At 34.5% G+C, this 12,434-nt stretch overlaps 1 protein-coding gene across 1 annotated transcript in view; it reads right to left on the bottom strand.

The window, feature by feature from the left end:
• The window catches only part of EIF3H (eukaryotic translation initiation factor 3 subunit H), an 86,410-nt gene that overhangs the window by 55,925 nt on the left and 18,051 nt on the right, over positions 1–12,434 (bottom strand). Inside the window, exon 2 of the mRNA XM_082364417.1 lies at positions 11,071–11,227. Coding sequence (XP_082220543.1) covers positions 11,071–11,227 — 157 coding nt within the window. The remainder of the gene's footprint in view (positions 1–11,070; positions 11,228–12,434) is intronic.

The following is a 12,434-nucleotide window of genomic DNA, read 5'->3' as shown; positions in this document are numbered from 1 at the left end:
ACTGTATATATTCAACTACCACTAATTTTCTGTTGACCTAAAGGTTAGAATTGCCCTTCATTTTAATTTAATACCTAGTATACAGGCAGAAACTTAAGAAACTTTCTGAGTCTAGTGTTTAATTGAACAAACATTTGATTCCAGCTGTGCTGACAGTAAATGATAACAACAAGAAGTCACTTTTAAGTACATACATCATGCCTACAAGTCACAATTGCATGCATCTATATCACTCACAGTGCTTTCAACAAAATACTGGCATTACTGAAAACCCTCCTAAATTGTGGTGAATTACATATTAGATGGGCACGTTGGAATTTCTAGTTCTGGATTAGCCACTCATTTTAAACTTGGGCCTCTTTGGGCTTCAGTTTCCCACGTGCAAAAAGAATCACAAAAGTTCCTACTGTGATCCACTCTGCAAATGTTTAAATTGAGGCTAGAGACAAATGATTACAATCAGTAATAAACCAGAACTTTACCAGAACTCAATCTAAATTCCCTTCCTTTTATGCCTTTCAGAAAGTTTGCAAGAGCTGTATAAAAATGATTTAAAATTTTTTCTCAACTAACAGCTATAATGGTAAATGTGTACACACACCATTTCCATATATACGGAATTGGCTACTACTTATTTTTTATCAGGCTGCCCATAGGATTAGGAGACAAGAACGAAATACAAATCTGGATTATAGCAAAACATCATTCTCACGGTTCATCATGTAAAACATCTCCTAAAGGAGCAGGGAAGTAACCCAGACATGCTTACCGTGATTTTAACATTTCACAGTATGTCTATACCATCCCATTCCTCATTCATTCACCAGGGAAAATGGCTAATACCCATAAAGGTGTTATATCACCACTCTTCATACAACCCTTCACTCTCTTCTAGTAATGAATCTTTTTAATGTTTTGTTTTATCTGTGTTTTCAAGGTAGGAGTGGTGATAAGAGTGTTATGAAGAGGAAAACAAGAAATTTCAAAATTAAGAAGAAATAATTCACCTCACCAAAAAAGTCTTGCTAATAGACTTTTAAAACTGAGTACATTTGATTACAGATTAAATTACTGACAGAAAAATTTTCATCTAAAGGTTCGGGAGTCCCTACCAAGTGAGATCAAAAATAAAAATAAAATATTTCTAATATGAAAATGAAAAACATGATGAGTTTACAAATCTTTAGGAACCAAATTAAGTTACGAAATAATGGAATCACTCTGAATCGCAAACTTGGAGATGTGTAGGCTTGCAGGCACATGTTTATAAACCCAAGTCATTCTCCAACTACACAAAAATTTTTCTAGACACTTGCACCTGAATAGCAACATAATCTTCACTTTATACAATAATCTGGTTTCACTAACGTAATGTGCTAACAAATCCCCCCATGCTTCAAGTCAAACACATTGCTCAGAACAGCTAAGTTCTTCAACGAACACTTCAGAAAATATCCTTAGCAGATACAGGCACAAAATGGCCAGTGGAAATGCCTGGCACAAAGTTCCCACTGAAATACTGACTTGATGAATGAATAACAAAGGAATAAAGAAAGAAAAGAAAAGGAGAAGGTAAAGTGAGAACAGAGGAGCCTGGAAGCTACAGTAGCGTGAGGACAACTGTTATTTGTGGAGTGCTGCTGCCTTTGCTGCCTGCCGGGGCTGCTGACACGGGCCCCAAGTCCAAAGTTCCCTAACTAGGACTCTGCTGCCTGACTCTTAACAACCACTGCTGCTGCTTGTGGGACGAGTAGCCTGCCGCCAAAAACCATGTCCACAAGGTCCTCACCTATCCAATTCTACAAAACAGCAACAAGACAGATACGTTTCTGCAAAGACCACTGGAGTAATTTTTGTGATCCTCTCACCGATCAAGGAGGGAAGAAAGGCTGTCTGTATATTAAAATGTCTGTAGGTTACATATTAGAGAAAACAAAGGGTGAAGATGTACGGGGGGGGGGGAAGAAGGGGGGAGATGTAGGGTTGCATTATAAACCTATGCCGTTATATTGTTACTTAAGTCAAAATAAATATTGTCTTTGTTCTCAAATGTATCAGAAAGCATCCAAAATGTACTGAGTAAAAATTACCAATTTAAAAAAAAGGCAGCAAATAATCCTCATGTTGAAAAGGGATAAAGGTATGAAAACACCTGTCTGAAACGGATAATAGGTAAGCCTTGAAGAGTAACCTCAAACAGATAAAAGTTTCAAGAGCTATGAAAATTTCACCTAGAGAGATGAAAACAAAACAAACAGAACGCTTCACTGGCATGACTAAGATATCACTCTATATTAAAGGGCAGTTTGCAAAACTCAGTATTAGTACCAAAACGTCAAATCTAACTGTAAGTAATCTATCAATCTATAAAACTTGCAGATCAGGTAATGTATTTAATTGGGGGGGGTGAAGCCAGGTAGCATTTCTCCAGGGCAAGACAGGAAGCTAGCTTGAACTGTGATGGTTAGGACCATTTTTGGAAAAACAGAAATAGCAAGGATCTTTGATTACACACTGTAGCTGTGGCTTTCTGACATTTTAATTAGTGCCAAAACAGTTCATTTCTAATGGTTATTACCTTAAAGTTTAGTAATAAATTCAAATATCTATACCTAATGTCGCTGTGGTTCAAAAGTAAGGCAATTTTTATTTAATTAAAATTTAAACCACTGGGAATAGTAATTTAAGGATTACATTTTTAGACCTGGGAAACTTAGGAATTTTAAATACTATTTAAGTATTGTATCCACCTGTAATTTTCAAATCTTAAAGTATTACTTTAAGTCTGGACAAAATTTGAACAGGTTTTACTTGGCTTCTTTCCAAACCATAGCACTTACGCTTTAGGGACCGAGGGAGGGTACAGTGTAAAGCACTTTAATTTCTTAAAGCAGAAAAATCTTTTACCTTGACCACATTTTCAATAGTATATCCTTCCATGCACAGGAGTTTCTCATTTAAAAGGGGGAAAAAACCCTAAATTTTAAAACATGCAATAAACACAAAAATATTTTTCAAGCTTTTAAAATGAAGTCAGACTTTGTTCCTACTCTTGTATTTAAAATCTTGAGACGCCCAAACTGAAAGAACAAAAAAGGCATAAAAATAATCAGGACTGATGCTTTATATCTGGATTCTACTTCTCATATTCTAATCACCCTAATAAGCCAAAACTAAACATATAAAGTAAGGTTAAGGTTTTTAAGTTAGTTTCAAATCTCAAACTATAGCTTTCTGAGTGAGCAAAATAATTTAAGCAATAATTTAAAGTTCATTACCCTGAATATTCAGTGATAACTCACTCAATGTGAATGGTTTAACATTTTCAAAATACTACCATGAAAAACAACAAAGACATCAGTACCCTGGAGAACTGTGCCATAATTCAGTGTACAGATTCTCTCTAGTTACCTGACTATAAAATGTTTCATTTAAAATGAAATATATATGAAATAGGTTAATAAATATTTAAAATTTATTAAGTATCCTATTTAAATATTTATTAAATATTTTAAATAGAGCTAACTGCAGCATGGGTCCTGAGTTTCTATAAACAAGGCACTCAGTTATTATTGTCACGCATCTTTTTACGTATCGAAAGAGTCTAGATGTCAAAAACAACTTCTCCACCTAATATAAAATCAGCAACAAAATCTGAAAAATATTATCAAGGAACATAATTAGCTCTGAACAATAAATATGCCAAAATGAATATATATTAAATTCTAGAGATGCTTGTGGTATTTATGAGGGCCCAGAAATGTGAATAATTGGAACAAACTCACAAAACATAACTTCCTTAAAAATTACTTAAAATGCAACTAATAACCACCTACAAACTCAAACTTTACCTCCCCTGTGATGTCATCCTCCAAAAGGAATTAGTAGCTCATATCTGAGTGTTGCCATCATTTTTTCCCTTCCTCACATTAGACTTAGATTAATTCTGTTTCACAATTCTTTATTTACACACTTGTCTCTCCCACTTAAAATCTTTCAAAGCAGTAACTAGGATTTCATATCTGTATCTTTTTCACCACCCACTCAATGTAATTTTTTTTCACCACCTACTCAATGCAATTTGCTGGATAAAAGCTGAAAAGGAATTTTTTTTCTGATATCTGAAACATTATCATACCTCCACTTGATGATCTGAGGTCACAAAGTACACATGCTCCTACTTCTCCAGTAAGTTTCAAAACACACTTCAAAACTATCTATATATAATATTTCCAATATTTCCACCAAGAAAAGCTCTTTGGGGGGGAAAAAAGCAATAAAACAGGATTTTTAAAAAAACGAAATCTGTCAAACAGACCACAGTGATCAATGACTGTTCATACAGATGGAAGATAATACAAAATAATAAGTAAACATCATGTCTTTTTACAAAATGTCCCCATCTGTCTGAAAAAACATGAAAAGCTTTCTCCATTCTGACTCAACCCTTCCCTGAACTCAAAAGCAATACAAAGCCGAAATAGTGATCATCAGCTAGGGTTAAAGCAGTTTTGCACTCGGTGTGGGCTGCAAGCAAACTAAGGAGAAGGAAGGCGAGACTTCAGGAAGCAAGTAATTAAGCAGAGACTTTCTCCAGTGTAAAATATAGCTTACCTATGCAGAAAGTATTGCAAGTAATATAACTATACAAACCCACTCTCTCCGAACCCAGTGACAGAAAAGTAACACCTATGCCATGAAAAATTACTGTGATTACATTTATTTTAATTACATTTTTGCCAATTCTTATTTTAGCCTTTGAAGAGTCTGTTTAAGACGATACTACTTACTGCTCTTCTGTTGGTAGCTTAATGATAAAATGATAGCGTATAACACAGTCTTTAGTAGTGTTTCCTGCTCTAACACTAAACTTGAGTTTAAGAAAATAATTTTCAAGTACCTGAAAATAAACAGAGAGGTTAAGAGCTATGTGTGTGTACATATCACTTCACTGTGTGGAATTACTTCAGTAATTACACATGCTGCACACGTCAATACTGTCTCAGTTAGGCATCACTTCATTCCCCTAACTGCATTTTAGTAGCACAATACAGTCTTCATGCTTCATTTCTGAAAGAAACTTATTTGAAGGCCAAGGATCATCCTTTGTGACTGACTTAAAGGAGCAAAATTTAAAAAATTGTCTATTCCAAATATGAAAATTATGGATTTGGCTCTGATGCAGAATAAAGTAAGCTTCTTGTATCACCTACAATATTATATTGATTTAGTCTGCTGAAAAACAAGACAGTGAGTTATTGGATCTGTGTTTAATTCACTGCACTTTATAACATATTTAAGGAATTCAGTTGTATAAAACAGTATCTGAATCTTATCGGATGAAAATATTTTTCCCTTTCAGCAAGCCTCGGGTTGCATGTCTGAGAAAACAAATTAGTCTCCAGTTCTCCTAAGCTTGATAATAGTGCCCCCTAATGGGAATTTTAATATGAGTTTTTCTACTTAATTTTTTAAATATCATATATTCTCTAATATGAGCATATTATCTCTCTAGAAAGTAAATTCTGTAACATAAAAGTTTATCGAGATTTAAACCACTCAAAGGAGAAGTTATCACATATGCAAAAAAAAATGTGAATTCATGGAAAGAAACAAGAGAAACTTCATGCCACAAATGTTTCTTGTTTTCTGTATCAGCTTATTGTAACATCATCCATGGTAGCACTACTCAGAAAGTTAATCTCATAAGGAAATTATCCTTCAGCTATGTTCCCAATGTTCAGTATATAAGCAATTAATACGTGCTTGATGAAAAACATTAGCGAGTCAGATAAAAACAGGTTCAGAAGTGAATTATTCGGCGTCACACAGATCCTAAGTATAGAGCTGAAATTTCCACCCGGGTTTTCAGGCCTCATACCACTACCTTTCCACAATACCTGGTCACAAGTCTACAACCATTAATTGAAAGCCTTTCTTCCCTGTTATCCACAGACAGTCCCCACAAATATCAATAATATGTGGGATTTTTTTGAAAAGAAAAATGCATTAAAATTTAAGTGAATACCATTCTGATACCTTCCAGGTGCATCAGAGAAACAAACACCTGATAATACCAGCATTTTCATTACAGTGCCCATAATACATTCTGGATGAGAGTCCATGTCAAGGGCAACATCTAGAAGGAATAAGTAACAAACAAAAAGCCATCAATTTATGATGAAAAGAAGGAGCTATCTTTAACTTTTGAGAGCAGGAAAATAACAAGAAAAAGTTATATATAAAAAAGAAGTAGTCAAACTTTCTTAAAGAACCAGACAGTAAAAAAAAAAAAAAAAAACATTCAGGCTCGGTGCCCATATGGTCTCTGTCACAACTACTCAACTAAGCCACTGTAGCAGGAACACAGTCACAGAAAATACATAAGTGAATGGGCATGAGAGTGTTTCAATAAAACTTTATATGCAAAAGCAGGCCCACAGATCAAAATTTGCCAGGCCCTAATTTAAAACATCTCTCTTTTGGACCACAGATTAGAAATCTCAACTTTACACGAGGCACAAAAACACACAAACCAAAAAAAACCAACCTAACACAACTCGAAATACATAATCACTAAACTTATTAAATGTTCAGTGAGTATTTTACTTCCATAGGGTGAAAAGCAGAGGAAAAGATCCTTCCCTGAATAAATACTAGTTTTAGCAAGCATATAATACCAGAATAGCAGTAAGCAAAACAACAGGCCTTTACTTTAGCACGATTTAAAATAATCAACATGCAGGACTATAATGGGAAAATTTAGCTTTTATCAAGGTTTGATAAACATCTAATGGTGACTGCATACCAATGCCCATTAAGATAAATAAATGGGGACTTCCCTGGCAGTCCAGAGGTTAAGACTTCGCCTTCCAATACAGGGGGTGCGGGTTCAATCCCTGGTCGGGGAGCTAAGATCCCAAATGCCTCTCCACCAAAACACCGAAACATAAAACAGAAGCAATATTGTAACAAATTCAATAAAGACTTTAGAAAATGGTTCACATCGAAAAAACTTAAATAAATGGATTAAGTGAGAGAACCTAAAATTTAAAACTACTACAGGAGGCTATGAAGAAATACAGAGCATTGTCTTAGATTATTCACATACATAAGAAAAATGGCAAAACCTACTAGCTTCCAAAGGCAAACCAAGAAAATCTAATTCAAATTCAGGTGTTTTTCCCAAAAACAAATTTATGATATAGAATAATGATGCTCTGCACTCAACACCCTTTAATCACTGGCTTCTACTTCATTAAATTTCTAAAATCAACACCATTTTAGTGGGAAAATCATGGGATTTGGGACCAGGAACCCAAAGATCTCAATCCCTATTCTACCAATTGCCAGTTAAATGATTCTGGACAAATTGGCCTCAGTTTCCTAATCTGGAAAATGGGACTGATAAAACCTTCAACTATGTAAATGATTATAGGAAATGCACATATAATATACAGCAAACAATGCCCTGTAATTTTTTTTTATTATTTAACATTAAATTGAAGTCTGTTCTAATCTTGGTGTTATTAAACCATTTTTTAATGAGCTTCTTAAAGCACATGTTAATGAAAAGGTACAAAGGCCAATTATCTCAAGTCCATAAAAGAAGTCAGCTTCCATGGAGAACAGTATGGAGGTTCCTTAAAAAACTAAAAATAGAATTACCATATGACCCAGCAATCCCACTACTGGGCATATACCCAGAGAAAACCATAATTCCAAAAGACACATGCACCCCAATGTTCATTGCAGCACTATTTACCATAGCCAGGTCATGGAAGCAACCTAAATGCCCATCGACAGACGAATGGATAAAGAAGATGTGGTACATATACACAATGGAATATTACTCAGCCATAAAAAGGAACGAAATTGTGTCATTTGTAGAGATGTGGATGGATCTAGAGACTATCAAACAGAGTAAACTAAGTCAGAAAGAGAAAAACAAATATCGTATATTAACACATATATGTGGAACCTAGAAAAATGGTATAGATGAACCGGTTTGCAGGGCAGAAATTGAGACACAGATGTAGAGAACAAACATATGGACACCAAGGGGGGAAAGCGGCAGGGGGCGGGTGGTGGTGCTGTGATGAATTGGGCGATTGGGATTGACATGTATACACTGATATGTATAAAATGGATGACTAATAATAAAAAAAATTTTTTTTTTTAAAAACAGGAAAAAAAAGTTAGCTTCCAATGATCAAGATCTAAAATTAGTCAGACATTTTGCTTTGTTCATCTACCATATTTGCACTGAACAGCTATTTCTTGCTCATATTCTAAATTGAGAATTTTATAAAACAAAATTAATTACCCGAGAAAGCCACGTGACAACGCAAACTGTTCAGGAATGGATTCTGCTCCCAACTGTGCCACTAACAAGGAAACTGAGTAAGTCACTTCAAATGAACCTCTCAGGCTCCTAACCTGTAAATCAAAGAAATTGGGCTAACAATCCCTGGTCTTCTCCCTTGTCTTCCAGATCTAAAATAGTTATTACTGAATTATAATTAAGTATCTCCAGATAGGCTGGTGAATATGGGAATAGAGATAACTTAATACTGCCAAAACAGACTGAAGAGAAATCCCAACCATAATCCTATGTGAGTATTACACACATTTAATATTAATATTACAGTAGTTCAAATGAAACAAGGAGACCCTGACTGGCTTAAAATAAAACAAAATAAAATGCATATTGCACGAAAGTTTTTTAATAATGCAAATACTTAAGTGCCTAAAATAAAACAGCCTTGGTTAGTTTCTAGAAGTATTATCTTAATGCAAAAAAGATGTGCAGACCAAACTGAAATATCAAGGTATTAACCTCAGTAAGAATATACTTTGTGTTATTAAATGTTCAAGGTACTATAAGGATGTGAAGTCAAATGAGATAACATTTTATCAAAGTTAAAGTTGATCAATTAAAAGTTATATAGAAAATGAATGATAAAAAGAAACTTAAAAGACAATCTCATTTACAATAGCACCAAAAAAGAATGAAATACTTAGGAACAAACTCAACCAATGCAGCACAACACTTGTACACTGAAAACTACAAAACACTGCTGAAAGAAAGTAAAGACGACACACATAAATGGAAAGACATCCAGCCTGTATTCATGGACTAGAAGATTTAATATTGTTAAAATGTCCATACTACCCAATGTGATCTACAGATTCAATGCAATCCCTATCAAAATCCCAATGGCATTTTTTTTTTTGGCAGAAATAGGAAAAAACCATCTAAAATTTGTATGGAATCCCAAAGGACCCTAAATAGCCAAAATAATCTTGAGAAAGAAAAATAAAGTTGGAGACCTCACACTTCTTGATTCCAAAACATATTACAAAGCAACAATAATCAAAAGAGTACGGCACTGGCATAAAACTCCTAGAAGAAAATACAGGGAAGAACCTTCATAACATTGGTCTTGGCAATGGTTTCTTGGATGTTACACCAAAAGCAAAGGCAACAAAACCAAAAATAGATAAGTCAAATTATATTAAAGCTTCTGCGCAACAAAGGAAACAAAAGAGTGAAAGGAACAAAACATCTACAAACCATACATACGAGGAGGAGTTAATATCCAGAATATATAAAGAACTCCTTCAGCTGAGCAACAACAACAAAAGAAATCCTAAAAAATTAGCAAAGGACTTGAATAAATATTTCTCCTTCTAAAGAAAACATAAAAATGGCCAACAAGCATATGAAGAGATGCTCAACATCACTAATATCAAGGAAATGTAAATCAAAACCACAATGAAAGATTGCCTCACACCTGTCGGAATGGCTATCATCAATAAGACAACAAATAACAAGTGTTGGCAAGAAGATCGAGAAAAAGGACCCCTCACGCACTGTTGGTGAGAATGTCAACTGGTGTAGTCACTGTGGAAAACACTATGAAAGTTCTACAAAAAAAATTACATACAGAATTATCACACAATCCAGCAAATCCCACTTCTGACAAGATTATATATCCAAGAGAACTGAAAATAAGATCTTGAAGAGACATTTGCAGCATTATTCACAGTAGCCAAGAGGTAAAAACCATCTAAATATCCATCAATGAATGAATGGAAAAAGAAAGTACAGTATATACATACAAGGGAGTATTATTCAGCCTTAAAAATGAAGGAACTCCTGCCATATGCTACAACATGAATGAGATTTAAGGACCTTAAGCTAAGTGAAATAAGCCAGTCACAAAAAGACAAATACTGCACGATTCCACTTATAAGTGGTATCTAAAGCAGTCAACCTCTTAGAAACAGAAAGTAGAATGGTGGCTGCTAGGGGTTCGGGGAGGGCAAAAAGGGGAGGAGTGGTCAATGGATATGGAGTTTAAGTTTTTGCAAAATGGAAGTTCTAGAGATCTGCTGCACAACAAGTGGCATAAAGTTAACACTATTGTACACTTAAAAATAATTAAGCTGATAAATGTTATTTGTCTTAACTGCCATTAAAAAAAAAAGGTATGTACAAAATGAGTTCTGAGAGTTCAGACAAGTGAGAAATTATTTTCAACTACATTTTTTTTTAAATCCTTTAGGATGCTGACCTTGGCGTTTGGGATGAGCTTTTAACTACTATTAGCCTTTGCTAACAAAGCAATTATACCTGTAGCACAAAAATAAAATGCTCCTGAAATGCTTAAGGAGTGCCGTCTTTCTGAAGTAGATAGCTCAACTCATCTTTTCTTAAACAGTAAGCCAAATACTATAGTAGGAAATGGGTATTGGACACAATGACAATCCCTGTCCTTCACAATGTATTTGGCAAGCTGGTTTCATAATGGGAAAGTTAACATCAGCACAGCTCCTATCCAAATTATCAGAATCACAAATTCCAAATAAGTAAAGGCCAAACTAGTGAAGTTTTTGATAATAAATCTTCATTTCAGAGAATTTGTATAATTTTTTTTTTCAAGAAACTCAGAACTAGGCTACCCTGATAGACTCCCAATAACAGATTATCCAAGGTTATGGTGAACATTGGATTAATAACCATTTGTGCGCACTGCAAAGACACAGTAAGACGAGTACCCTTACCTTCATCAAAGTCAGCATCATCTTCAGTGTGCTGGGGGAAAGGAAAGCAGTTGGTAATTTCAAGCCGATCTTCTACAACAAGGCCCAAAAGCACTCCTTGAACCACCTCAGTTCCCTGTCCTTCTTCTTGGTAATGTTTGATAATCTTTAATACCACCTAAAAGAAAAAAAACAGAAAGAAGCTTAAATACCATCTTATAGTTTACACTTCCTTTATTTCAAAGAAAAAATAAAACGTGCCTAACCAAATTCCTTACAAATCATTTCCTTTACCCTTACATAAATAATAGAGTCTTACATAGTCTAAATGTACATCTGAAACTCTTGGAATTTGAAGACATGTCAAAAATGTCCATGTATAGCACTCACAACCTTCAAGTCAAGGCTCCCTAAAGGTCTGCCATCCAAGAGTTCCTTCAGTCAAATCAAACAACATCACCTCAACCTGAGATCATTACAAAGTGATCCTGTTAACCTTTGTTAATAGTAAGATAATTTCCTGCCACAGATGATAAAAGTATCATTAAAACACAGAGATAAAGACCTCAATTATCTGAACACCTAAAAGCAGAACCCTCTGACAAATTCTCAACACCTCAAGATGGTTCCTGAACAGAGCATCTAATTAATCAGAGGAAGCAACAATGGGAACATGTATCTAAGAAGAATCTGCTTGGTAACAGAGAACACAAAGAGAACCCAGTCTCTAGCACTACCTAATTTTTCTCAACCAGAAGGATACACCAAATAATCTCTAATGGATTAGTCAGCTCTTACTATTACTCTCTCCTTTAATATTTCCATAAAGATAAAGAGGTAACATCATTGAACAGGCAATTAATTTAAAAGTTCACAGTAACAGTAATGATTAATAATAATTCCTACAACATGAGATTGGTAATACATTAATGGGCTTTGAATAGTGCTTGGCACATAGTATTTATTAATAGTAGTCTATTATTCAGTACAAGCCCATGGCCTGAAGACTAAAGGGCAATACAGTCTAAAATATAACAGAAAGTCCTCAGAGGGAAAAAATAAGTCTAACAACAAAATGATAATGAGTATCTTACTGATTAGCGTTTCATTTAGAACAAGTATATTATTGACAGAAATAAATCATTGGTAACTAGTTAGTAACACAGGTTACAATTATTGAACATCATGTGCCAGGCAGTATTCTAATTATTTTACATGTATTATCAATCACGTAATTCTCACAACTACCTTAGGGAAAAGGCATTATTATACTCATTTTACAAATAAGAAAACTGAAGCAGAGAGGAGCACATGACTAAAGATCACACATCCAGGAAATGGTAGAACCAAGATTTAAACCAAGTCAAACTCCAAAGCTCATGTGC

The sequence above is a fragment of the Balaenoptera borealis genome (genome assembly GCF_965194805.1).
Source record: "Balaenoptera borealis genome assembly, chromosome: 17".
Lineage (NCBI taxonomy): Eukaryota > Metazoa > Chordata > Mammalia > Artiodactyla > Balaenopteridae > Balaenoptera > Balaenoptera borealis.
This window is presented reverse-complemented; position numbering and strand designations above follow the sequence as displayed.